This window comes from Anopheles coustani, chromosome 2, assembly GCF_943734705.1.
Source record: "Anopheles coustani chromosome 2, idAnoCousDA_361_x.2, whole genome shotgun sequence".
NCBI classification, from domain to species: domain Eukaryota; kingdom Metazoa; phylum Arthropoda; class Insecta; order Diptera; family Culicidae; genus Anopheles; species Anopheles coustani.
Genome location: NC_071289.1, coordinates 64,381,766 through 64,409,153, shown reverse-complemented (window position 1 = coordinate 64,409,153; position 27,388 = coordinate 64,381,766). Strand labels below are relative to the sequence as shown.

Below are 27,388 nucleotides of genomic sequence, written 5' to 3'. Positions count from 1 at the left end.
CGATGTGATTTTGGAACCTTCCATATGTGTTTAATGATGTTTTAATTCAGATTGCTCCTTATCATTCAATAGATCTAAAATCGTGCAGTTCCCATGAAAATCCTCCGTGTTTTGCGTTTGTTCTTTGGTAGACCTTTGCCTTCGCGAACAGGTATCATGTGTCGGGCTGAACTGTTTCTTTTTCTTGAATTTCGAAATTCCTTTCATAAATTTGGTATAAAAAACAGAAATGGAAATAAGTTTTTTAAAAACGTGTTCATTTCTATAAGTTACGCACAGCCGAAAAAACGAGCCTCCGTCCATCCTTTTCCGTCCGAAATCCCACAGCGAACCCATTCACGCACGATCTCTCGACCTCGCGTATCACCCAGCAGCAGCATGTTGCACGATGAGCCCTACGCCATCCGCAGCTCGGCGCGAATTTCGCTTGGCCACCCCTTTTGCAACCCCCAACGATGCGACATTCTACTACTACCGCTACTATAGTAGCTTCCGATCTCTCGCAAACCACCACCGTAAGCTTCTTGCTATGCTTGTGTGTTCCTTAGACGTTTCGTTCGCCGTAAGGTACACTTGATTCGGCGGCACGGAGCGCGGATCACAACACAACAACGCACGCAAAAGAACGTTTCGCTCTTTCTTTCTCTCTCTCTCAAGATCTCCCGCCCTGTTGGTCCAAATGTTTGTGTGTGTGTGAATTTTTATGTGGACTTTGTTGATTTTTTCTTTGTGCTGCTTACATTTGCTTTTTCGGTACGCAACGCACGGCGTGCGCGGCGATGACCTTGTGGCGGCTCGGGCAGTTCGTTGAACTTTTGGCGTTGAGCGCGAAAATAAAAAAAAAATCAACAAAAATTGAGCGGAGTGAACCAACAGCAACCAAAAAAAAAAAACATTAACAAAATAGAAGAACACTAACCACCGACAGGCAAGCGGCCACCGAAATCAAATTGAGAATCTGTCGCGCACGACGCCGCGAACCAAACGCAGCTACACCACAAACTCACCAAAAGCCAGCGGACCCGGGGAGCCGTGCTTGTGTGTGTGTGTGTGTGTGTATGTATGAATGTCCGTTTGTGCGCTAACTGCCGAACAGTTTCGTCGGTGAAACTCGGCAAACGGTGGGGAGAGCAGTTGTGATTGGTGTATTGATTGCAAAGTTCCCTGAAAGGAGGAAGCATCATGTTTCCAAAAATGTTTGATAACAAGCATGGAACCACGTCCGCGGCGAAGGGCTGTTCCGTATCGCTCACGGAATGCCCGGTAACCTGAGGCGCCCTACGCATGAGGGTTCTCAAAACCCACTTTAGGACACGAATTTTTAGCTCGAAAATGTTATACATAGGACGAAATAAGCAATGTGAATATTTTTCCACATTAGAAAACAATTCTTACCATGCAACAATTTCAAGGATCAATACTTTGCTTTCAATCTTTCTCAGTTATTCAAAACACTTTTCGGGATTAAAAAAAATGTTTTTCATTGTTCCTAGTAACACCCAGACTTTGCAAATCGAATCGTAAATACGGATTAACCTGTTCCTGCTACTAAACGCCGTTCTGCGAACTTCACAATCCTGTCAGTGAGCCCTAAAGTGCTCTCCTTCATGCGTATGCTGATGATCGGTGGCGCCGCAACGATTAAATACTTGGATGGGGTGATGCTCTGCTGCTAGACACTCTGGCCAACCAGATTTTATTTTGATCTCCAATGTCCTCCCCACAAGCAAGCTTCCAACTCCCGGTGGATTATGGGTTGCTAACGCTCTGTTTCACCATCGATGACTAATTTGCACAATACATTCTATTGTTTTTTTTTCCTTTTCGGTTTTGCTAAATCATCATTTGGTTTATGTATTTTCATATTCTTTTCTTCGATATGTTTCGTCCGTCGAGTTTCGTTAAGTTGTTTTTTTTACAGATATTTAGTTTTATGTTACTAAAGAAAAATTATAGCGATAATTTATGTGATTGGCACGCTTTCAGAATTACACAACACGAGCTTAAATGGGAATACTATGGTGTACAACAATTACCACACGCATATGCCATGGAGGCGCTTGGTAGTTCGTAGATATAACCGTGCACTACGATAGTGTCTGGTGTGTTTAAACCATTTAATTTTAGGGTACGGAAAGTACTCTAGTTTTTTTGGTGTTTGAGGTTTTGTGTTCTGATCCACGTTTATTAATCTGAATAAATGAAATTTAATAGATAACCTTAATTTTTTTTTCAATTAACCAATTTCCAACAAGTCATGAGTTTGTAATCCAAATGCTCCTTAGTGCTGATTGACTCTGCATTGATTCTCCATTGATTGAGGTATCTGTAAAATAGTCAATGTTTGCACTTTAAAGCATTCTTAAACAAATCTCTAGCTGTATCTCAGCTCTATAATCACAAAAATGTAGATCTCTGATCTGTAATCACAAAAACATCGGTTAAACACTATAAAACCGTATTAAAAATGCGTGGCAAAGTCGTGCGGTGTGAAGTCTTACACTTCTGATCGGTCTTGTTTCCTTCGCTTGCTTCGAGGCTTAAAAGCATAGCTGCTTTGTTTCTCCCTCCCTTTGGTAGCTGCTTCGTTCGTTACCGTGCCCTGCTAGGAACTAGTTTGGTGGCGCTCCGCGGTCGTTAGGCCGGATCTTTTTGGGGTTTCCCGCAGAGTGTTGGCGCGAAAGGGAATAGTTGAAATATTTGAAATATTTCTGACCAATACACCGGTGGGAAGGTGAAAGATCTGGTGTCGCACCACGTTGAGCGATCTAGGATAGCGAGTATAATGGCCAGCCAGTGTTGTTAAAATGTTTGGCCCCCGTTGGTCGTAGGTTTTTCTTAAAAGTCATAGTCAGTAAGTTTGTGTGCGTCTGAACCATCAAGCGTTTTGAATGGCGTATCAATTTCATTTTCATACGATAGAGATGAATTTGTCACTTGATCAGATATGAAGGGCCCTGCCGCACTTTGAGACGTTTGAAAAAACCCTCATCATTGCTTCCTGCTTTGGATCCTGTTGAGTTTCCCCAGCAGAGAAGCGTGTGTGTCGCTATTCTGCGCAATCTCCTCCAGGGCGTCAACGTACAAACGTGCTGGTAATAAGATTCCTGGTCCGTCCTTCGACAGTAAGGATACTGTTAACTATTTCCACTGGTGTAACCCTTTTCCCGGACTTTCGTCTTCGGCTTCACTTGCGCGTATCCCTATCACCGACTCCTTTCGTAGTTCGTTGCAAAGCGTGTGAGTGATAAACTTGTGTTACGGCAGGCAGCCCCAGCCAGAGCCGGAGCCAGTGTGCTCTATATTTTCATGACTTTCCTCCACCGCCTCCTCTCCCGGTGCGAGCATTTCACAATTCACTCGAAAGAAATGTAATTATCGCGCATTTTCCGTCAATCCACCAATCGTGTCGCCCTGTTGCGCTCGGCGGCTGCATTCACTCACGTCGGACGCGTCCCTGACGGGCGACCTGGTACGGAGTTTCGTCGACTCCCTGTTTCCGCCGGATGCTATCTTCCGCTGGGAAAATGAACTGCTAATGGAAAACAACGCCCCCAAGGCAAATGGCAATGATTTCCTCGATCGAGGCAGCGCCAAGCAGAGGGCTGAACGGTTCCAGCAACTAAAGGGAAAAATGGCCTTTCCTTGGCCATTGGCTTAAAGCATGGAAATTGGACCGTTGCTTTTTATTAACATTTTTATTGAGACAGAAGTTTGGCGTGCTAATTTAAAAAAAAAATATTTAAACTAGGTTCTAAACAGATGCGATCGTTTCGCAAATTTAAGACGAGACGTGCACATTTAGACTTTAAATAATGTTCTTAAATTTTTCTAATTGTATCACTGTTTCATAACTTTTCATTTGTTTCTACATAATTACTATCCACTTTGTGTGAGCCAGCGATAAATAGTTAATTAATGTTTATCTTTCCTTCTCTTTACAGGTAAGTGTTAAAATTCGAAGATGCTTCGCTGTGGTATTCGGAACCTGGGTATGAATGTTATATCTTTGAAAATGAGTCTATTTTGATTCTTTGAAGCTTTTTATATGTGTTGAAGTCCAACGTATGTCTATAGGTTGTTAGCATTTATTGCTGCAAAAGATGGGTTTTAAGTGATAGCTGCAAGCTACATCAATATTTAAATATCTAGATATTTTCTAGATAGAAGTATTAAACGGAAGCCCTAAGAGAAGAATATCATAATTGCACAATCTTTCTGATGGCTACCAAAAAATTGTTACTGAATGACCTTTTTTCATTTTGTTTAATTGGATCACAATATCTAAACCTCGTGATGCTTCTAAAAATGTGTGCATTTTCTCGGCTTTATGCTTCCATTTCCGTGCTTCTGTCATTCTGTATTTCGTTGCCTTCCTCAACGGAGACAACCTTGAACGTTTACGGTTCCGCATCTGAACTGCATTCCCGGTCGATCGCCACTCATACACACACGCACACAAAAAACCAGCGCACGCACCCACAAACCCCTGGTGAAGCCTCGATTTTTCTTGCATTTTGTTTTCTTGTGGTTGTTTATGTTTCCTTCCTGTGCACCTCGTCCGCCCCCCAACGTCTGTCCCTCGGGTGGGTCGTTATACCGACCACCCCGAGCCTCATTTTCGAGACACCCGCCGTCAGCAGGTAATTTTTCAGTGCAGCGGGGCAACATGATCCTTCCGAGAATTTTATCCGAAGCGAAGCGATGCCTGTGTTTGCCGGCAGGAATGGTTGCTTGTGCGTCGTCGCGCGTCTGTGTGCGTCCTCTTGTTTACCGTCGTCTCCTTCGGCCTTTCCCCCGAAGCCACTAGTTCCTTCGTTTTCCCCACAATCACCACCGCTGGACAGGACAATTTTATGCATCGAACAGAAACAACCAAAAAAAAAAACCACGGGTTGGTTCCGTAGGTTCTGGTGGGTTAGAATTTGGTCCGTTCGAAGGTCTCGGGTCGTTTGTAAGTGTGTCTGTGTGTGTATGTGCACGAGTGTGTCGATGCATCCCTCAAGAAACTTCCGCGTTCGAACGTATGCTCGAACACATTCTTCCCACCAGCTCTGATGGTCATCTCCGTTCGGTGGTCAGTGTTCCGAAGCTCAAAGCTCAAGGATGAAAGTTCTTTCCATTTCTGTCGCTCAGCTCAACCATTATTTACGCTGTCGCTTCTCCGCTCCACGCGATACCGTTGATGCACTTTCCGAAGCTTTGTTGGTGTTGATGCAAGCGGGAATCTCCACCCGTAAATTTGGGCCACTTGGAAGACGTTGCTGTGGACTCGTTCAAGTAGAAATGAAACTCAGCAACTGGACGAAGCAAACTGAGCAGCATAACAAAATGTTATGTTTTCCCATTGCGTAGCCTGTGTTGAGAGTGTGTGTTTCTATGTTGCGCGGGCTTTTTATCGCTATGAAAATATTGGCTTTTGGTGGCAACTCATTTTTAAACTACAATATTTTTTGAAAAAAAAAAACGAGACATTCATACGAAGCATTGAGGCATGTCAGATTTGAAATATTTTTGTAAAAAAATACTGTCCTCGTTAATTTTATTATTTATTTTCTTCTTCTCTGTTGCAACAAACCGTAGTGGCACAAAGAATTAACATCGGAAGTAATTGTATGTTTAATCGTTCTCCGAAAATTAGTCTCCCAAAAAGCCTCGGCATAATCTTCACCATCGAATCACTCACGTTCGTTGACTTAAGGCTAAATGGTTTTATCGCTTATGCTGATCGTCGCTAATTGGGCGAAGATTTAAAAGCTTACGCAGTGCATTACCGTGAGTGGATAAAAGCAGTTTTACAAATGCTATTTTTATATCCATTTAGGGGATTGTTAAATTTGAATTGAATACATTTTTTGTAAATTCGTCCGGAGTTCAATGGAAAACAAAAGGTTCACAGACGCAGACGGTAAGAAAAGAAAAAGCTCGCTTGCAGTATCCAGCTAGAACCCAAACGGTTGGCTTAGAACGATCGTCACAAGCCAAAGTTTAGCGCTCCAGGGCGCCCCCCTGAAGGAACGAGCCTCCAACCACAAGTAGGTGGTAATGGGTGGGAAATTTGTGATCCGAATTACATTTGGGCCGTGCGTCCCGTATCGAAGAGAGCCCTTCGGCGACGCATCTACAACAACACGCTAACGGTGGCCGCAGAGCGCAACTCAACGGCACGTGACCGAGATGATTATGACATTAGAGGAGGCCACCTGATGGTGAGCCCACACACCGCACTTCAAAAGACGCGGACTGCTGATGTGTTGGGCTGGGGTGATGGTGTTTGGTTTGGGTTTGCCGCCCTGTCCGTGCCGTCCTTTGTCCTGGCTGGGCGCGTCCCTAGGCGGTTTCGCGTGCCGCCCTCCCATTCGCTTTTGGAAGCTATTTGTTGTCTTCTCGAGCCTCTCTCTAGCCATGGTTGTTCCGGTTGGTTTCGGTTTCGCTCAACCGTTCGGACCACGCTCTGGGCGCGTTTAAGAATGCGATGGTCATGGAAATCAATTGGCGCGGAAAAGCTCAAGCGGCCCGGCCGCGAGAGGGTGAGGGAAAACCGTGAAGAAAAGAAACCGATTAAGAGAGGCCTGAACGATTAGCAAATGTGTAAAATTGGTTCTCCTCCTGTAGATTTGGGAAGATGGATAACACCTGTGTCAAATCACAGCAGTAATGATATATGTACTGCCCACATCCGGGAAAATTTTTTTTTTTTTGAAGATTGCTTATAAACTGCTTTAAAATATTCCTCACACATTTCCGACATAATGCGCTTGATCAAACCAAACCTACAAGCATACTGGTATGAATTTAGTTAAGATCCCAGCTTGTAAAATGTCACAAACCTTATAAGTATTTTCTTGCTGTTTCTATTTCAGGCCTTATATATTGACTTTTGTCACTATAGAAAAGATCTTTAAAAGAGTAATATATGTTTTCTGATGAATTTTACTTGTTCTATCAATCAATGCATCTATTTATGATTTGATTCAATTATGCATCCAATTATAGTTTCCAACAGCCCATGCAGAATTGCTTTCTTGTCGTTGCACAATCGGTTCGAATGTTCCACTTTCTAGATATTAGGACTTGTAAACAGTTGTTGTCGAATTCGTTGTCCCGTTGCCAGTTTTTGGCTTTTGCAGAAAAAACTTTGCACAGAGGAAATTTCCTGGTCACGCCTTTCATCGCCCCTCCCCTCCCCTATCGGCACGGCCGTCATTTTTCGCCGTCAAACGAAACTTGCTAATTTGCCACGAATGGCGGATTCGACAAGGGTGGCGCAAAACTGGGTTGATGCGAATGGGGGATGGCACAGGTGGTTGGGTGGGTGTGTGCCATGGCCAGGTAGTTCATTGCGATTTCTGTTTACTCTCGGCCTCTTTCGCTGGCCGCTCGATCCAGCCGGGCTGACCTCCGATGACCCCCTGCGATGTGTGAGGTTTGTCGGGATTTTATCTCTTGTTTAACATCTTAAAACCGCTGCACGATTCATTCATTAGCAAAAACAAAACAAACCCCGAACGCGGTACGGTACGGGAGCAATCCGAGCGTCGGCCAGTGTTAAGTGGACAGCGGTGGCCAGTCTAATGGTGCCCGGCCTTCCCTAGACCTCTTGGTGCCAGTCACAATCGGCGGTCGTCGGACTTGGACCAACCCTAACGACATGGGGAGCATGAGATATGGAATGAATTATTTATGCCCTCCCCCCTCCTCCCGGTATGGTTACGTTTTCAATTTTCCTGACACACGCTTTCCAGCCCAGGAGCGGGATCTTCGTTTGAAGATGCCAGGTCTTCTGCTAATGGTTCATGTTTTACAGACATTTTTGAACTATTCGGACTCGTGATTGATTCGTTTTCTTCTTTCCCATTATCGCTTATAATTCTGGGATTAACAAACTACTCTGCAGCCGTTCGCTTTTGCTGACAGCAATTAAGAGAATAATCTGAACTTCTTCCCTGGCGAGGTGCGTTATACTTTTCCAAATGCAATAAATTAACTATTTTTCATTTTATCTTGTTTTGATTAACTGTTTCAGTGAGCCATTCTTTCGTACAGTAAGATGGTAAAGATTATACTATAAAAGAGCGGAGAGCAAAATCGGTGTACATTAAATTTCCACAAAATTGATCTCACTGATTAAAATTCTATGGATTGCTTTTTTCCCTCAAAGTAAGGCAACTTCTGTAAAAGTCATATTTAAAACATTTAAATTCGAAAAACTTAATGAAATAGGCGATGAGTACATCCCATTGATCCAAGGTGTGAAAGATTAACTCTTCGGCCAACGTCAATGTTACGTAGAGTAACTTTTCTCATGCCACTCTCCGCGCTGGCGGCATTTATGAAGTAGCTGGTACATTTCTGGTTAATTATTTTAATAACATACCAACAGCGCACCGTTGATTGTCATCTACAACTTGTTGATAAACGATGTGCCGGAAAACGTGCCCCCTTTTGCCGATCAGGGTGGAAAAACACACGCACCACCTCTACGATCCCAGACCAGACCGCCTGGCTCCGGGTTTCCTTCGTCGGTTCCCTACTTTCCGGTCTTCTTTATTGCTTGTTTAAAAACAATTCATTTGAAAAAGAAACATTCGTTGCGTAGTACGCAAATTACCAATTGATCTAGCAAATTACCAGATTTATTCAATTGTTTCGTAAAGATTTACCGTATTTAATTATGTCAGAGATAATTTAAAACATAATTTTACACGAACCAACAACTTTCAGAACATTTGAATTATCTCATCCAATTTTCATATTTCATCGATCATGTTGGACTTACTCTTTTAGCTTTCGTGTTTAAAACACTTTTTGACATCTTCTAAAAATCTTCTAAATCAATGCATTCAAGTTCTATTTTTACGTAAAATGGCTTTGAAAGCCTGCAGTATGGGACATACGATTATTCTGGTTATCCAAGAACTTTTTATTTAATTGTATCTATTTATCAACTATCATAACAAGAAATGATTTGAACTTATTACATTCAAAACGAAATGATGCTTTGTTTACAAAAAGTCAAGTGTAACAGGTTCAGTAGAACATCCATCTGCCAAAAACTTATTTAAAATGATAATAGATTCACTTGCATCAGATGGGATAAAATTATTTACTCTTTGAATGAAATATGTTTGCACAAAACATCATTTCGATATTTCTGATTTTGTTGAAGTATTTTGCAAATTTTCACGGCTGAATACAGTTCAAAATCAACTCGTTCTAAACCCGACACACCTTATATTATGTACCAATTGCACCATCCAGCGTTTTACTTGCCGCGAACTAATTGTGTATGCGTGACCCTTCCGCTGGTATGTGTTGCACGGAGAGAGCTGATTGGCTAGAGCGGGAACGGTAATTACCGATTTTTTTACTCCTTCGACGGTCATTGAAACGGTACGTCAAGGGCTTTTTTCTCTCGCGGGAATTCTCCACCGACCTTGAGTTACCGCTCGAACGACCCTCACAGGAACAAAACGCGAGCGCGCAGAATCGTTTCGACCGGTTCGCGAACCGGTATTCTGCGTCCCGCTCACACTTCCCGAGGCACACACACGCGCGCACGTTTTGTCTCTCCCTTGGGCCGATGCGTTAGTGATGCGCCGCTCTGCTCACTCCAACGCGCCCGTACGCGGCTCGCCAGCGAACCCGTGGCGGCTGTAAACCTTTTCACAGACACAAGCTTCGCAGTTTGGCTGGATGCGTTAGTGGCGGCGGTTGTGGCGCGTGCATTTTTTTGCGGGATTATGGTATTTTTGTAATTAAAAATTGCGCATGCAATTTCGAGAAGTGAGTGCACGGTTCAACGGCCGTGCAACGAATGCACTGCCGTTGCTGGTGGGCAGGAGTGATAGCTAAAGTGTGTGCCTGGAAGGTAGATTCCTTCAAACAATTCCCTTAGCCACTGCATAGGGCTCCTGCGTCGAGAACGAATAGTGCTTCGAAGAACTGTGTCGCTTCCGTGCCTTTTCCCGGAAAAGTGGCAACTGAAACACCGTGTTAGCGAATTCGGACCTGGTGTGTGGTGCCAGCTCTGAAAAAAGAAAATGGTGGCTACGACACCGTCGACAATGATGGTGGCTTCGCCGTGGCTGCTGGCGCTTCTGCTCGTCGGTCGCCGTCATCCGGCGGAAGCGCAATATTTCCGCCGGGTTCATCGTGACGACGGTTAACCCCGGCTCGTCCATCGTCCATGATAATGGCGAAGAAGAAGTGCTAATGAATTGTCGCCGTTGTACGATCCTCGGAACCGTCGCGCGGGGATTAACATCACCGAAACGACGTCGCTCGCCGGAGTGCTCGTGAGAGAAAGCGCGCGCTAGTTCAAAGCCTGCTTGAAAGCGTTTTAGTGCGTGGTTGCCTACGAATAATATACGGTTCTCGACACAGCATGCTGTGTGCTGTGGCTCCGGTGTGTGGTTTGTGATGGCGGCGCGTTTTCAGTGCTACACGACACGGTATCGCACGAAATGAATCCTAACCATGCTTCAGGCGAAAAAGTGTGCACAGTGGTTCGCAGGAAAAAAATCCAAGATACATATTCGGTGGAATATTCGCCCGAGAGAATACCGTGTGAGGTTGCGTTTGTGTGTAACGGCGCTTTTTTTTGTTTGCTTCAGTACCCCCACGGTAGAAGGATGATAAACGGCATAAATGCTTTTTCTCGCTCTTTCTACGGCATGCGAGGCAGCATCTTCATCAACCTGATGGAATTTTCGAGCCACTTCCGGATTCAGCGGCGCGCGTGGTTAGGTTGGTGTGTCGGTGTGAAGAGAAGTCTGCCTGGGGAGGGTGGTGGGGTGGCCTTGGAGTAGCAGCTGCCGCTGGGAGTAAAGAGCGTGTGAAAAGGAGACCAAGAAAGAGAGAGGGAGAGTGAAAAAAGCTGTCGCTTCACGGGATGGGGATGTGTGTGGTGCGGTTTGGTGTGCCTCGTCCTGCTGCCTGCGTCCGTCGTGCGTGTGTTTCGTGCGTTTTGTTGGCACGGTTGAATTTACTTTTTTCCCGCACACGTAAAAGGATATGTAACATTTTCCCCGTTATGAAAACCAACCGCTGTGTACACACACACATACATACATACACACGCACAATCCTTGTGCAAAGTGCGTTTGGGGAAAAATGGATCAGTCGTGTGTGGGAAAAGGAACCGTCGTCCGCCCTCCCGGGGGGAAAATGTCCTCTCGATTTCCCGTCCTCGACCAGTTTACGCACACGCGGGTATCGGGAAGAAAGTTGTAAATGCGTTTGCGCGCGCGCGTCCGCCCATTTTGTTCTCCTCCGTCCCATACACACACCCTGCGGCGCTGTCCTTTTTTGCGATGGGCTTCGAATCACACCGAAGAAGAGTGTAGTTTATGAAGAAAAATGCGAAAAGTATAAAATGCAAAATAAACATCCTCTCGGTTGGAATTTTGGCGGCTCATCGTGGTTTTGAAGAACATGCATTGATGGAAGATGGCGAAATAGCCGAAACAACACACAGGCAGTGCACGTGCCATCTTGGCTCGTTACGATAGCCAAAATATGATAATCATCAAAGGTGAGTTTTCTGTTTTCATCCGGGACCATCGTTTTAACTTATTACGTCCGATTCGGGAGCCTTCGCTGGTGTCATCGATTGATTTTCCCAATTAATCCCATTGTCGTGTTGTTTTTTCGTTGGAATATTCCAAATGTTCGAACGTGTTCAACCCAAAACCGTCGTCCGTATGCAGTTCTTCCGAACCGGGATTCGGTCAGTTTTTTTCCGTTCACAATTCCCAGACAATATACGCTGGCGATGAAATGAAAACGTAGAAGCGAAGAAATAGAAAAGAACGAAGAACGCGGACCAAAATGCGCGACACAAACCGATAACTTTTTTTTCTCGTCTTCTTCTTCCGTCGGTATGTTTGGCCGTTACTCACACACATCACAAACAACATTGTATGGCTGCTGGGATTGCGTGAGCGAGAGGGAGTGAGGGAAAGTAGTTTTTTTACCGGCGCGTTTGCGCAGTTACTCTGGCAATATCTTCGGAGTAGCGAAAGAAAAAAAGAGAAATAGAATGGCGACGACGACGCTTGCTCTAGCGGAACGTTTCGGTACACTTCTCCATACACACACATCCACACATATGCCTTTACCTCTCTCTCTTCCGTTTGCGTAGCGGCACACTGTGCGTGTAAAATAGAGAATGATAAAATAGTACCGCATGGCTAGTAAAAGCGTGTGTGAGCGGGCCATGAGAATGATTGTGAGTCTCTTTCTCTCTTTCCCTATCTCGTGCTCCCGCGTGGTCGGTTCGTGTTTTTTGAGAATAGAATGTTGTATATGTCGGAATTGCGGAAAGATGGGAAAGAGAGAGAGTGAGAAAATGGAGAACCGTCTCCTTCGTCGCGCTTTTTTCCTGCTTTTGCCGCCATGGTGTAGCGGCGTGCGATGATTGAGCTCTTGTGTTTCCTCCTCTACGTTCCTTGTTCCTTCCTCTACATCACCATGCTTCTGGCGAGGAACATTCCCCCAACCCCCACCACTCGTCATCCTCGTCTTGGCCTTGGTGGATGGGGCGACTTTGGACCCATCATCGTGACGAGCTCTTGTTGAGAGGAAGAAAATCAGAAAGACTTGACGAGACGAAGTAGTAGCAAGAATAAGTAGAAGAAGCACGTCGAATAAATAAAACCATTATCGGTCGCCGAGCGAGAGAGCGAGCACGCTGTTTCCATTCTCGCTTTTTTCCGGGCCATTCTTGGTTCCGTCCCTCCAAAAGGGAAGAGAAAGAGTGAGAGCAATGGTGGACGGTCGTTGGGTTAGGCGGAGAGGGGCGAGAATAAATTCCAGCCACCGATCCGGCTAAGGTAAACGGAAAATAAATTCAGTTTTTGGGAGGGTAAAAGGCGCATCCCGCGCTTGTAAGGCTTTTAGGGAAGCAAAGTGGAACAGCATTTTTATTCTAAAAGCAAAAGATTTTACTAATCTCTTTCACACTACTGTCATTTTAGAATGTTTTAAATTGGCCCCAACCGTTTTTGTTGAGCTTATTTTGAAGTTATATTTCAGCACGTTTGAAAAGCTTACATTATTTTGTTTAGTTTAATCTATCTATCTAATCATGCATTTCTGTGCAATTGTATTTGTGTCAATGTTGTTTAAAGTTACGCAAATTTTGGCGCCATTCTATTATTTTGATTGCGTCATTAAAAAACGGTTGGCCGGAAACATTGCTTCCAGTTTCGAATACCATATGGAACTAATTTTGGTGCATGTGAGCACCAACCATTTTTTTTTACACGTACGATACGGAAGCGACCGGAAACCATTGCGACGACTTTGTATTTCGATATTTTTTTTTGTGTTTTCTGAGTCCCGTACAGCTTGAAGAACTATATTTTGTTCTTTACTTTTTTACGGCTTGGAAGAGGGAATAAAAATTCTTCACCCATACTTCGGCCGCTCTAAGGAGAAACGCAAGTTCTGGCGAGGCTCTTCTCATCCCATTTCCTCGCATTTCGCTCTGCTGTTTCTTTTTGACTTACACGCGCATGGAACACGTAAACGCACACGTGTTCTTTCCTCTCATTTCTCACCCTGTCTCGCTTGCTCATCTGCCTAGCGCACACATAGGCAAACGAACAACTCTTCTTGATCTCGTTGCTTTCGTTTCGGAATCTCTCCCATTTTGTTGCTCCCCGTCGCCTCTCGTCCTGATCGGTCCAGGTTGCTTTCGAAGCTCCTCGGCTGCGTTGGTAGTCGTCTGTACGGCCGCCATTTTGTGTTGTCTTCACGGGCGAGAGAACGAAGAGCATCGTGCTTTTTTTTTGCTCTTCTGTTTTCTCTTCGCCATCGCATACCGATGTCGTTCGGTGTATGTGTGTGGGAGAGGGAGAGGTATAAGCGTGGAGAGCATCTGTGTTGGCTAGCTCTTGCTCAAGCCGATCGATCGGTTGGTGCCGGCTCTTTCGCTCACGTTACGTGGAACGGCGTGTGAAATTCCCCGTTCGTACACAACAGGGTGACCCGACAGGTTCGGAAAGGATATGCTGTTTCTATTTTTCTCAACAATTGATCTCTTTCTCACACAGCGAGGTCCTCTCCGGCTAAGAGTTCACATTGAAAAAAAAATTAGTAAAATTTAGTTTATACTACTTCATTAAACAATGTATTGCTAGTATATTTGCCATTTAGTATGCCCTTCATTTATTCGGAGCGGATTTTTCTAAATGTATTTTATTTTCGATGCAATACAGCATGTCTTCCATTCTCTATATTGTTGGTGGTCTAATTTTTTTCGTCTAAGTCGAGCGCACCCCAAGTCACATTGAGTACCGTGGAATGCGACGAAAGCTGATAAAAGGCTCCAAAAGGATTTCTCGGAGGTATCTCTGCTTCTCCGCCGCAAATGGCGCCTGTCTCTTTTTTCTTATTCGGTATGATGGCAAGAAAAAGAGCGAAGCAAAAGCAACACAAGGAAAATGAGATGGAGAGTTCAAGATCGTCGTTTTTTCAACCAATACATAGACATCATTGCACGAATTCCGCTGACGAAATGACGATGATGATGATGCTGGCGCGATGACGATGGAGAAAGTAGCGTGGGAAAGAAACGCCCCAGCTAAAGATATTTTTCTTTAAATGTTCTTTTTTTTATCTTTTCTCTATACCCAACCGGTTTATCATCATGCCCTTTTCTTATTTTCCATCTCGCTTGCGATGTCCAGCTCGGTGTTCTGTAGTCTGAACTCTACTGTCTATCGCATTCCATCGATCGATTTTTGTATTATCTATTATATGTTGTATAACTGTATATCTTACTCTTTCGAATTTATATCTTATTTCGAATATTTATAGAAATAGTAGACAATTATTGCGAATTTTTGTTCAGTTTGACCTAAACGAAGGATTCGGATGATACTGGGAAACGTTTCAATTGCTGAGGAATTGAAGCGATGCGCATTTTCCTTACTGCAGCTCTCTTTCTCCGGTATGCCAGCGTCACCTGCAACAAGACGCCGGAGGAAAAGAAGTCGTCTTTGGCTAGGGTCTTCCGTGTGGAATTTCCACCTTCCTTTTCGGTCCAGCATTCGGCTCGTTTCGTTGGGATTACCTCTGACGAGCGAGACGACGCACGTCCGCGGCGGCTCCAATTCCTTGTAAGAAATGTTTCGCCTCCGTCCGTGATCCTCACGTTCGATCGTCTCTCCCTTTGCTGGAGGAGGGGAATGTGGTGGAGCTTCTTGGGCTGTATTTCGCAAAACGGCGGTTGCATTCTTCGGCATGTGTCTCGCACCGGGCGGAAGGATATCACAGCCTGCAAAGAGCAACCAGCGAAACACTTAGCCCCTTAATTTCTTCTTCTTCTGCTCTCTACGTGCTTGTTGGCGCGTCTGCGCAATAAAGTCCCAAGCAGTGTTTTCGTCGCGGGATGATTCGTCGGTGCTCTTTGCTTCTCTCAGGAGCCTTTTTTTATTAAAAATTCATGATTCACTCTTGTTAGCCATCGTTTGATTTTCATATTTCGTTTAAATATACGTTGTTTCATATCATATACGGCTTTCTTCTCTACGTAGTGTATCTGTAGATAGATGTCTTTTACTCACAAATTCTTCCCCGTAATCAAGTTCGGCCGGCTAAAAGTGAGCAGCATCTGAGAATATGATGAGAGATATGACATATCAACCATATTACGTCATTTCCGGTGTTTGATGTTCTGGCTTGTATTATCCCCTGCGAATTGGGGATGGGAACGCTTTAAAAAAACACTTACACACACGCACACACACCTTCAACGCGCGGCATAGTATCACGCACATATGGCGTGTGGAATGAATGAAATCATAGAAAAAAAAATTAATAAATAACGAAAACGGCGACGGAGAAACATTATCCCGAGTTCCCCGCCAGGAAAGGCCAGGGCAAAGGTTTTCTGGTGGTCATCGTTTCAAATTTCGTTCCATGTCAGGTTTTTTTTTCGTATGTTGTGGGTACGTTATCTCCGCAGCACACAGTATTTGTGCTCCCACTCGGTGAAGGATCGTGTGGTGTTGACGGAGCGGGGGGGTCGAGGAACCTCTCGAATTCTATGTTCATTCATGCTGTTCGAGTGACAGCAGCCAAAAATTAAAAGTTCAAGAACGCGCACCGCACGGCTCATCCATTGATCCGAGTCTCCACGAGTATGCCCTCGGGAAGGCATCTTTTCTCAGCTATCTGCTCTAAGCCATTAACCTCCGTCAAGTATATCTTCCAAGAGCACACACACTCTCACGAAGAGGTTTTAAATAGTTGGCCGTCGTTGCTTAGTTATCCATACCCTCAATTCCGTTAGGCCTGAACCCACTTCGTTGGAACCTTATAGTGTGGTGTATATTCGACTTTTTTAAAGAATATTTTTTTTCAAAGATTCTCTTTCCTAAGAATAGCGATAATATTTTTCATCCACACACTACACTGTCTGTTGTGTTCTTATCTCTCAGACACATCTGCTTTATGACCTAGTTTCTCTCAGGGGGCTTATCATTCGTTCCATCCTGTTCCTATCGATCATGTCACAGCGCCCTGGCTACTGCTTTTTTGCTTTCCATCAGTGGTGTGATATTTACTTCATTTTTTTTACTGTTTAACACGGTACCAATGCTACATTGTCTACACGGGAATGTTTTTGTTTTTATAACATCCTATTGGTTCTTGGTTCACTAATACGTGATTTTCTTCGAAATTATTTCTCACCTCATCACAGGCATTAAAGCCTAAAGAATCTTAAATCATCAGCAGATTGACGATTGATTATGTATTGCTTTTGGGTTGGAACCTCAAAATGTGTCGATCACGTGGTGTTACTACTAAACTTTTGGGAGAGCAATCCCAAATCCCGTGCCAAAAAGTGAGAGATTGTAAAATACAAAACTACAAGTCGTAAGCATTTATTTATGTTTTTTTTCCATATCTTCTCTTATCATCTCTTCTTCTATCCGCTCGCTTCGGTCGGGTTCGGCAAAAGGAATGTCCAAAGTGTCGCAGCCGGCCCTCTTCGTTGCACCACTGTTTTGGGCGCAAGTGCATCGTATGCAAAAGTCTGGGCAACTGTATTTAAAAGTCATGGGTTAGAAAGAGAAGGCAAGGAAGGGGGAGCACTGTTTCGGGGTGTGGTTGAGCGCGAACGGTTGAGGTTACGGTGCAGGACTCTTCCGCGCAATACAGCTACCTGCCGCCCCCCCGACCCTTTTGATCTCACCATGTCTCGTCCGACCCAAAAGGGGGGGAATCTGCACCCCAAAACCCTAAAACAGCACACACACATAAATACATGCACTTGTGGGCTACAAAAGATAGTCGGAAGAGTGCGCCGGGAAGAAATTAAAAGGCGTCAAGTTGTGACCATAAGGCGTAAGGAAGATGTGTTGTGATCTTGGAAGAGACGGCGCAGGCCATCGGAGGGACGCGCTTTGCTTGAGATAGAGGAAGAGGTATGCAAGAGAATGAAAGATGAAACCAGTTGGGGAGAGCACGCAAAAGAAAACCTCAGAATAAGCATGATGCTGCTGTGGTGGCGCAAACCTCATCGCGGGAATGTGTGAGCGCGTTGTGTGTAGTAGTAGTGGTAGTAGTAGTAGTAGTAGTACTGATCGGTCGCTGCTGCCTGCCACCGTGGTTTCTGACCCCATAGGGCGCCACCTCCCCCCGTCACGGGTCTCCCCACATGCTGGCTTTGTGAATGTGAGGACCGTTTTTTTTTTATCAATGGATTTAAAGTTTCATTCATTAATGATTCCACACGCCGCGATCACGACTCGCGATGTTGTTTGTTTCGTTCTTTTTTTCTTCCTCCATTGCCTTCTCTTCGCGGCTCTTTGTTTCGAACCTTTCGTGTTTCTGTGTTGTGCTTTTTTCTTTTCTCCTATCGTTTTTTGGTTCTGTTTTTTTGTTTATTTGTTTGTTTATGCTTCGCCTACGAGCAAGGGTATTTTACTCCAGAGCCTTAGAGCACATGTACATTCAGTTTGTTTCACATGTTGTTATCAATATAAAAAAGTAACATGTTGTTATCAATATAGAAAAAAATTGCGAGGTAACCGATAAACAATAAGAAATACTTAAAGAGGTTGAATATATGCAGTTATTATTTATATATGCAGTGCAAATTTTAATCATTATTTTCTTCCTCCTCTATCTTTCCAGGTATGTGGTTTTGTTTACTACCATCACACTGAGGTTGGCTTGGGTGAGAAATATGATCTGACTGAGTAACGTAAGTTAATGTTTTTCGTTCGGTACCAAAAATGGTTTTAATTTTTTTTTAATCTCTTTCACGTCAATTCTCTTACGTTCAAAAACGTGAATCGCAGCTAGTATCAGTAAATGTTCCGTTCAATGAAATTTAGTTCACGACGAAAAAAAGGCTCCGCCGTCGATCTCCCTCCCTCACCGAAACAGGACGGAGGGGTCCCTAGATGTGGGGAGTGGGGGAGAATTGTGGATCGTTTGCTGTGGCACTGTTATTCCCTTTCTCCCGTGTTTTCCCGTGTCCAACACGCAGATCGCAGTGTGTGGCGCGGCGGGGCCCGTAAAGAAGGAGGTCAACCGAATTCCACGCCGATGCTCGTCGTTGGCATGTTGCGCTTGTTGTGCTTGTGTGCATGTGGTATGGTGTTGTATGTGTTCGTTCGTTTCGAAACTCCTTCCCGCCCTCCACACCAGCGTGTCTCGCCCTCGAGATACGACCAACAACAACCGGTATATCCGATCGTGACGACCGCGACAATCGCGCGAACGCCGACCGGACCTGGCGGAGTGTCCAGGTATATCCGTGGGAAAAGTCAACAGAAACCGACCGTCATGGACAGAACGGGAAAAATAATAAAGTAAAAAAAAATACCGTAAATAACTTCGCGGGTGCAGAGTGTGTTGAACAGAAACGACCAGTTTTCGGAGGGGAAATGCCACCTTCAGCGACTTTTGGTTCCAAACAAAAAGATTGCAGTTTGTTGTTTAATGTTTTAAACTGTGATGTTGCAAAGCGTGTAGCGAAGGTATTTGTTTTTAGTGTTTGCAATTAAATGCCTTCCTAAATTCAATTATCCGGTGGTCATTTATGCCACGGTTGTTTTGTGTTTTTTTTTGTTTGCCAAATTCCCCATTTAATTGATACAAATGAGCCAGGAATATATAAAAAATGGGCTTGTGGATATGCTTCTGCCGTATTTAGAGTTCCGCGCAATAGTCGGTAACTGAACGGAGGGCATCGCACCCTTTGAAACAAAAGGGAAAAATTTAAACAAAAAGTTACCCACCACTACTACCACACCACGATCGTCTTTCTTCAACGTACGCCGTTAGCATCTCCGACGTGCAGGAAAGAAGAAGGATTGGGTGAATAAAAAGTGCACTCTGCTGCAACATCGTCTTCGGCCGTACCCCCTCCCACCCTCCGGGGGAGGCGAAAAGGGTGGTGTTTGCTCGGTAACGCGCGCAGACATCCACCATTTCCCTTTCCCTTATCCCTCGTCCGCCGGCAATGGAATGTATGGACTCCAAAATGGGGGTCCTCTTCTGAATCAGGTATCCATCCATAACCGCGATGGTCGGTTTTGTGTAGCGTCTTTCTCGCGCCACAACATTCTTTACCTTTTTGTTTTGCTATCTATCCACACCCGTGCATGTTCTCTCTTTTGTGGCATGTTTCTGGCCCTTACCTCGCGTTGGATGGGATGGGCTGCTACCATTCTCCACAATCCCTTTTCGGTTTTTATTTTGTGTGTGTATGTATGTGTGTGTGTGTATGTGCACAGGCTAATGCACTACAGGTCGGCGATGGCACACATAAATAAACGAATCTCTGCAGCCAATGTATAATTTTGCCGGACGCGTCGTGTCGTCGGTGCGCGGGTTCTGTGATGATGCGATGATGATGATGATGGTCAGCCGAAGATGTGAATTGAACGAAGCCGGTAAGGAGAGGGTGGAGGCGGGGGCACGATTCAAATTATACAAGCGCAAATTTGAACAACCACCGTCGTCAAAGCAAAATGCCACGTGGTAACGGCCGAAACCCCTTATAATTGGATTACCTGCATTTGGCTGCAGTCTGCTTGTCTGTATTGCATTTTTGTATGTTTGCGATCCCAATAGTTGCTTGGAACCGCATAAAAAATTAAATCGGTTTTTATCATTTTTATTTTAAGCTGATTAACAATTGCTCAAAACTCTGAAGTATGTCCAATTGTGCGGTTGAAATAATTAAGCAACTCACCGACCTTAAATGTATGGGTTCTCCAAAAAATCAACTGTTGGTCAAGCCATCACTCTTGTCCCTAGTATATTTCTTATTTTAGTAATTCCACTCGGGGTGAGAATATTGAGACTGGAACGTAACTAATCGATCGAGGGAAAGGTGAAAGAAATAGAAAAAAAACAGAAACAGAGCCCCACTCACCCACCAACAACAAACACATCCCATGGGAGAACGTGCCACATTCCAGCACGAATAGATTGGCATCCGAAGATAATAAAAGTCCCGTCCCCCCACCGCCAGCGAGGAAGAAAGGCGAACCTCCACCCCCTAAGAAACTACGAAGAAGACGAAGAAAGGTCTAAGGACGAGTCTCAAATGTGGTGTTTTGGATTGGGAGCAGCACGAAAGCCAAGAGGGGAAGGAGAAAGGAGCGTGTGTGTGGTGAAACATTCCAATGAAAGGGGGGGATGTTGAGCCCATAGGTTTGGTACCGGGCGAGAAAGGAAATACGGGAGGGAAACAAATGCCCGGAATTAAAGTCCGCAAAGCTCAAGCGGGGTGGCATATTTGGACTAAGGCTCCTCAAAGGATCTTCAATTTAATCATTTTGGCATTGCAACTAAATTAACTATTCAACAACTATGTTCCAAAGACCTCCACCGTTGAAAGACACCCACTTTTTTGTGCCAACAAGAAACAGTTGCAGCAGCATAGAAAAGGTGTCGAACCAAACGAACGGAGGAATGCGTTGCTTTACTGCTGGCGTGTATCGAATCGATGGTTGTGTTTGTCCGTCTTCTTTCCGTCTGGATTGCATGCCCCGAGGGACGAGTGTGTTCGTTTGTACCGCTTGCGCTACAACTTCTTACGGGTGGCGGGTGGGCGAGCGCGGGGGTATGTTGTTGTTGATGGTTGCGTGTCAATGACCGACAAGTGTACCGCCGCCGCGCCAGTCACTTGTTGATGTTGTGTGGAGCACGCGAAACAGGGGGAAGCATGGCGACGGGCGGCACTGGGGTGGGAGACCAAATAACATAAACTCCCCCCCCACCCCTCCTCTCCTGGGGTTGGAAAAAACGGAGAAGAACACGATGAAAAGGTGTACCGAAGAAAGCATGATATGATGATGGTTCCTTCGCGAGAGCGCGCGGGGACCGTTAAAAGATCTTTCTCGCTAGCTCTGTCGGCCTCCTCGATCATCATCATCATCATCATCATCATCATGATCGTCATGTTCGCCGTAGGATAACCGAAAGGCGATCGACGAAACGAAAAGAATGAGCGGAAGATAACAGAAAGTGTGAATGGCGGAATGGATGTGGGGTTAGTAGAAAGAGAAAAATGGGAGAGAGAGAAAGAGAGAAAGAGCAGCAACATATCAACAAATAACAACAAACCAGTCTCAATTTCCACACCTCGCCTCGATGTTGTCCAGTTCTCGAGGAAAATGCTCCCCGACGCAATCGGATTGGAGGAACGGGCAGAGGAAGGAGCCAGCCCACAAAAGACGTTGAGAACATTGCGGCATCAAAATAAAGGAGAGAGAGACGAGCAAAAGGCGGGAACAGCAGCAACAGCAGCAGCAGCAACGAGAACATTGAACCTGGTGGTGGACACACGTCTTCCCGCCATGGAAGGAACAGTAATTGAGAGAAGCAAAACGACGTAGTTGGGGGAAAGCACAGGATAGTGGCGTCTTTGGAGGGGGAGCGTTAAGAAAACTTTTCGGAAGGATCTACGTGTGCTCCTTGGGGCTCCCCTTTGGGATGAGGTGGGTTCCAGGATGAAGAGAATTTGATCGAATGGGAAGTGGGGTGAAGGAGAAGACGATAAAGAAAAACTCGTTACACCACGTTCCATTCTGTCTGTTGTGGACTTGGTTCGGGTTGGCTCACTTTACGGCTGATCGTATGGCTCAAACAGAAAACAGGCCGAGAGGGAAAAATTCAATAGAGTGCAAGAAAAAATCCGATCGAAATTGCAGAACAGAAAGATAGACAGAGGAAGGACAACTCGAGTTTTGCTTTCTTATGTTGTTTCTCGCTGTTGATCGATCCGAACGACGTTACTCTTTTCGTTCATGACGATGGTGATCCACCGAACGGTTTCTGGCTTAGCCCTATTTTGCGTTCCTCGGCGTGGTGTGGTTCCCTTTTTTCTCCCCCATTCTCGTTTCTTCCAGGAGCAGCTTCCTTTCTCCTCCCGCTACGACGGGACCCAGCCACCCCATCTCTTCCGTTGGAATGCGCCGTCTGTGTCCCGCGTGTGCCTTAGTAGCTCCGTTTCCCACCGCTGCTTACCACTTCGCATTCTTCTGTTTCGTTTCATTCCTCCTTCGCTTGTTTGGTCATATTTTTCGCTTATTAGATTGGAATCTATCGTTTTTCAATGTTTTCGCACGATTTAATTTACGTACGTAAATTTCATTTCGAAAATTAAAATATAATAATTATGACAAAATTTTGTTTATTTATCCATTTATTTCTATTTGTTTAGGCGATTTTTTGTCTAATTTTTTAAATTGAAATTTAAATAGGCTAAAAAATTTAACGAGTCACAGAAACTCTCTCCGGACAGAGGCCTTGTCCCACTAAGGCTGGTGTGATTGCTTTATCGAACGTCAGATCCGCCAATTTTTATTAATTTTCCTGTATGAAAGCCACGGTTTCGAGTTTATAAAATCCAACTTTGGTGACAGATAAAATCGGATGCGTACTTTTTTTTTTTTGGTGGGATTATATCGGATGCGTACGATAAAAGCGCTCGGACAGCTTACAGCTACCAAATCCCATACATTTTCGCCTGTCAAAACCTGACGCGGCAAAGCAATGACACTCAGCCTAAGGGATGTCGTACAACATTAAACAAAAATTAAATTATGTTTTATCAGAATGTATAACTAAAAATGTTATGTTGTAAATAAGTCATAATGTAATAATGTCTACACTTCGATGAACTTGAAAAGTGAATAATGAAAATATTTCTTTCCTGCACGCTAAGATGTAATATTTTGCGCATTTATTTGTTTCTTTTTGTACGTCACAAAATATTACAAAAGAAGTTGTGAGGATACGTCCTACAACTCCTATATCGCTTCAGAGAACTAACGAAAGAAACATTTGTTCTTGTGCGGTTTCCCCCATTCAAAGGTATTTATGTCACCTAACGGCGGTCGCCCGGCACCACCCGGTTTGTAAGAAAGTACTAACACACTGTGCTGATGTACTGGACAAAACGAAAAGTTTCATCGGGAACTAGTGAAGGGAAGGAAAACGTGACAGAAGAACACTCTCCAGAAGAAAGGGTTTTTGAAGGGACGACAAAACGTTGACGGACGAAATGGCACAATAATATGTGCGTGACGGAAGTTGTCGAGGAGAGAGATAGTCGAGGGTTAGGCATCAAGGCACATATTCGCGCGCTTATCAAGAAAGTGTGCGCGAAAAAAGACGCAAATACCAAACCTGACATCGATGTTGCGCTGATGGTTCGTTTGACCGGTTAGTGGACGGTTAGGGTCCAATCCAATGGGATAGAGGAGGGGGAAGCGGGTGTCTGGCGGCCAACGGAGCGAGAGAGGTGGCGGTATGCCAATAAAACACTTGCCACATTCCACAGCTTGCGCGATGGCGACTTTTACAGTTAGCTTTTTATGCATATTTAACAACAATATAAGAAAGGGTCCATTCGAGGAGGGAGAAGAAAATGTGAGGAGCGAAGAGCGATGGAAGGAGAAGCTGACCACCGCGGCCATCCATCGAGCGTATGTGCCACCTTTCCCAAACCTCCTGCTGGATCTTGTATTTTTCCTCTCTCGTTTCATCTCTCTGTTTTTGTTGCCGGCTTGTTTTCCTCGTCGCGTTGTTTTGTTAGTTTTTTTTTCTTATTTGTTACTTTAGCTTTGACCGGTTTTTTTCCCTTAACTTCGTCGGTGTGGTCCACCCGCCGCCGCCACCTCCCTTCCCCTTGCATCATCCCATCGTTCCTTCCATTCCTTTTTCCCATTCACGCTATCGGCTTTTCCGCGGCGCGGATCTCTTTGCCTTTGGCGGAGATGAATTTTATTTCCCCCTCGGTGTGGTCCACCCGAAGAACCCGTCCCCTTTCCACACCCGCCTGGTGTGCACCTTTCCCCTCCTTCTCGCGCCGGCGAGTTTGATCCGTTTCTTTTGCTCTTCCTCCTTGCGCATGTGGGTCGGTTCCCCCTCACACCCTCTAATGTTGCTGTGTTGTGTTGGGTGGTATTTTGTTTTCTCTCCATCTCTTTACCCGCGGGTCGGGTTTTGTTTTTGCTCCGCGTGCAGCATCAGCATGTCAGCTTTTTTTTACCGTTCCAATTATCGGAATTTGTCAGCCCCACGAAGAAGAAGAAGCACAACTGCGCGGTGTGAAGGGAGGAGAAAGAAAGGACTCAAGGTGGGATCATTTCAACGAGAACGGTGTTGGGTTTTTCGTACGCGCTTCCAGGAAAGGTTTAGAAAGTGCAAGAAAGTATGCAAACCACATTAGCAGCTAAATATTCTTCAGTCGGTGCACGTTGGTGTTCTAAGCTTTACGTTTCAACAGATCAAAATCCCACCCAGCAAAGCGACGAAAGTGTGTGTTCGCAAAGTTTCCTACAAACTGATCGATTTAATGGTTCTTTTTCTTTACTCACAGAGATTGCTACCCGCGGGTTCTGGAGCACATCATCAACACACAGTCACCGCAAGTGCTGTGCAGAGACTACAAGGAGATCCTTGGCACGCTCGATGTCATCTCCACCGATCCAGGTAAGCGCGAGTTACCATCTGGTAATTTTTATTTTCGATAATAGTTGAACATTTCCCCCTCATATTTATTGAGATCGATAAACTGTAAAGAATGTAGCTTTGCAATACTTCTATCCATTTTCCTCCAGCAGAAATGGTCAAAGGTCGTTCGAGAAGATGATCTTTTACATGACTTCCATTTAGGTGTCGGTTTTACGTTCTCTGTTGGGCATAAAAATGCGACATATCTCGGTCGAAGCATTTTTCTAAAAAGAATAATAATCGTTTATACAACAAGGTATGCATAGCGTTTATACAACAAAGATATGCGATCGCACATAAACGAACGAAGGTAGTACGTGATCCCACACAAACGATAGGTTTTTGTTTTTTTTGAGTGACATATCCGTAAATTTCAGATCCGTCCAGCGAGTTTGTTTCGGATGAAGTGTAATCTTCGCACCGAAAAAAGAAAGCGAGAGTGCAAAATGTTTGCTTTCTTTCAATCGTTCCTAGAGATTTAAAATAACGTTTTGACGTAAAAGGGCGCCCCTCTTATCAGTCTGGTTCAAGATTGCGTTTGTGTTTTTGTTTACATCGTTTTCATTCATGATCGATCGTCTGGGATGTCCAAATTTAGCATTCGACGGGCAGAGACCGTCGTGCAGTTTTGTTTTGAATTGATATAACTTCTTTCACTTCCTTTCTTTTCCTGCCTCGTCAGTTGAACTTGTTGTTTTGAACATTCCCTCGCCCTGTTATTCTCGGTGTACTTGCTTCCATCGTCTCAAACCTCGGTTGGTCTTCTCCGCACATGGCTTTGAAGATGCTTTTGTGTTGATCTTTCTTTCTTTCCCCAACCGTCTTGTTTGAGCGGTCGTTGAGCGAACGGGAAGGTCGTCAAATACTCAAAGCACGAAGGCTCAAGAATGGAGTTTTGCATCTTCCTCAAGCTGGTTCACTTTAATTTGGATCCCAAATATAAGATCCTAATTAAAATATAAGTCATCGAGAATGTATTTATTTCCAAGAACCAAGAAGGAAGAAAGGTCAATAGACCTCATTTCCATCCTCAGGCTCTCGTTTAGCTTTGGTATATGATTGATTTCGAAACTGCAGTGTCGATAATTACGTCCTCCTCCACGCAACTGTTGCTCGGAACGATGTTATCACATTTGGCTTAAAATAAAATCTAACCTAAAATCGATCTTATTTTGTAAAAAAAATAGGACAACACCCCCCTGACCGAGCTTAACCGAGAACATTACACCAGCAACCAGGGTGTCATAGTAAAATAGAGAGAGAGAGAGAGAGAGGGAGCGGGTCTGGTTTTGGGTCTTTATTTTGTGGTATCGTCATTGGGGGGATTTTCTTAATTTCCTCTGCCCTAAAATAGATACTCGCCCGAAAAAGATCGTCGGGGGTCGTTCGGTTTGTCACCAACATCACCAACACCAAAATCACCCCACCGTTTTGTTGCAGTCTGCAGCAAACTCAATCCCCCTCCCCCACTTCCTTCGTCGCTTCTTCTCTCCACGAAACAAAAAAAGTGCATCGCGACAATAATGAACGGAGGCAATGCAATGAAGACACAAGGCACATCAAGGCCGGAGGGAGGGGGGAGGAGCGACTTAACTTACAGGCTCAAGAAACAGCCATTTCGAATTAATGTATCACAATAAGGTAAAAGAAAAACACCGGTATAATAGTGTACCGAGGGGGAAAAACCACGGGATCGTCGGACGTTGTCGCTCGAGATCGGTCGATGGAAAAATTGGGAAGAAAAGGGGAAGGAGGAGGCAGGAGCAGGAACAAGGGTACTCATTAACGCCGGCGGAAGTAAAAATAAAACGCAACCGTTGCGCGCGCGTGCCATGTTTTTCAGCCGACGATCGTCGTCGTCGTCTTCGTCATGGTCTTTTAATCGTTGTCTCGCATTTCTCTAGGAGGGGAGGGGGGAAACGAGTGGATGGCGAAGGACCAGCGCGCGGGAGGATGTTGTCTAAGCCCTTTCGCGAAGGACGGAACGAGGAACGGGAGGGATCGTTTGGATGCTGCGTGCGGTCCGTCGGTCATGTCGCGTCAGCATCAACTCGCGCGCACGCGGCACGTCTGCATCCTGTCTATCTCAACGCGACTCCGTGAGTGGAGGACGGTGGGGGGAGGTTTGTGAATGTGCGTGATGCCTTAAAAATAAATATGTCTCCAAAATAAAGGGAGCGATAGAGGGAGGGAAGAGGACGTCGACGTAGACCCCCAGCAGGCCGAAGATGACGGCAAAAGTAAGGCAAGTAATTTCTCTAGACGACGGAGGAAGCAAGAGGCGGGGGACTGTCTCTGCTGCGTGCCTTTTACTGTTTTTTTTGTGTTAACCGGCGGCCGGCTAGAAAAAAACACACCGGGGGTGGCGCAGAGAGTTTGCTGCGGCACA

The 27,388-nt window shown here is 45.0% G+C and overlaps 1 protein-coding gene across 1 annotated transcript in view; it reads left to right on the top strand.

The window, feature by feature from the left end:
• LOC131264831 (uncharacterized) overlaps positions 1–27,388 on the top strand; it is a 57,632-nt gene that overhangs the window by 6,593 nt on the left and 23,651 nt on the right. Inside the window, exon 3 of the mRNA XM_058267097.1 lies at positions 24,866–24,978. Coding sequence (XP_058123080.1) covers positions 24,866–24,978 — 113 coding nt within the window. The remainder of the gene's footprint in view (positions 1–24,865; positions 24,979–27,388) is intronic.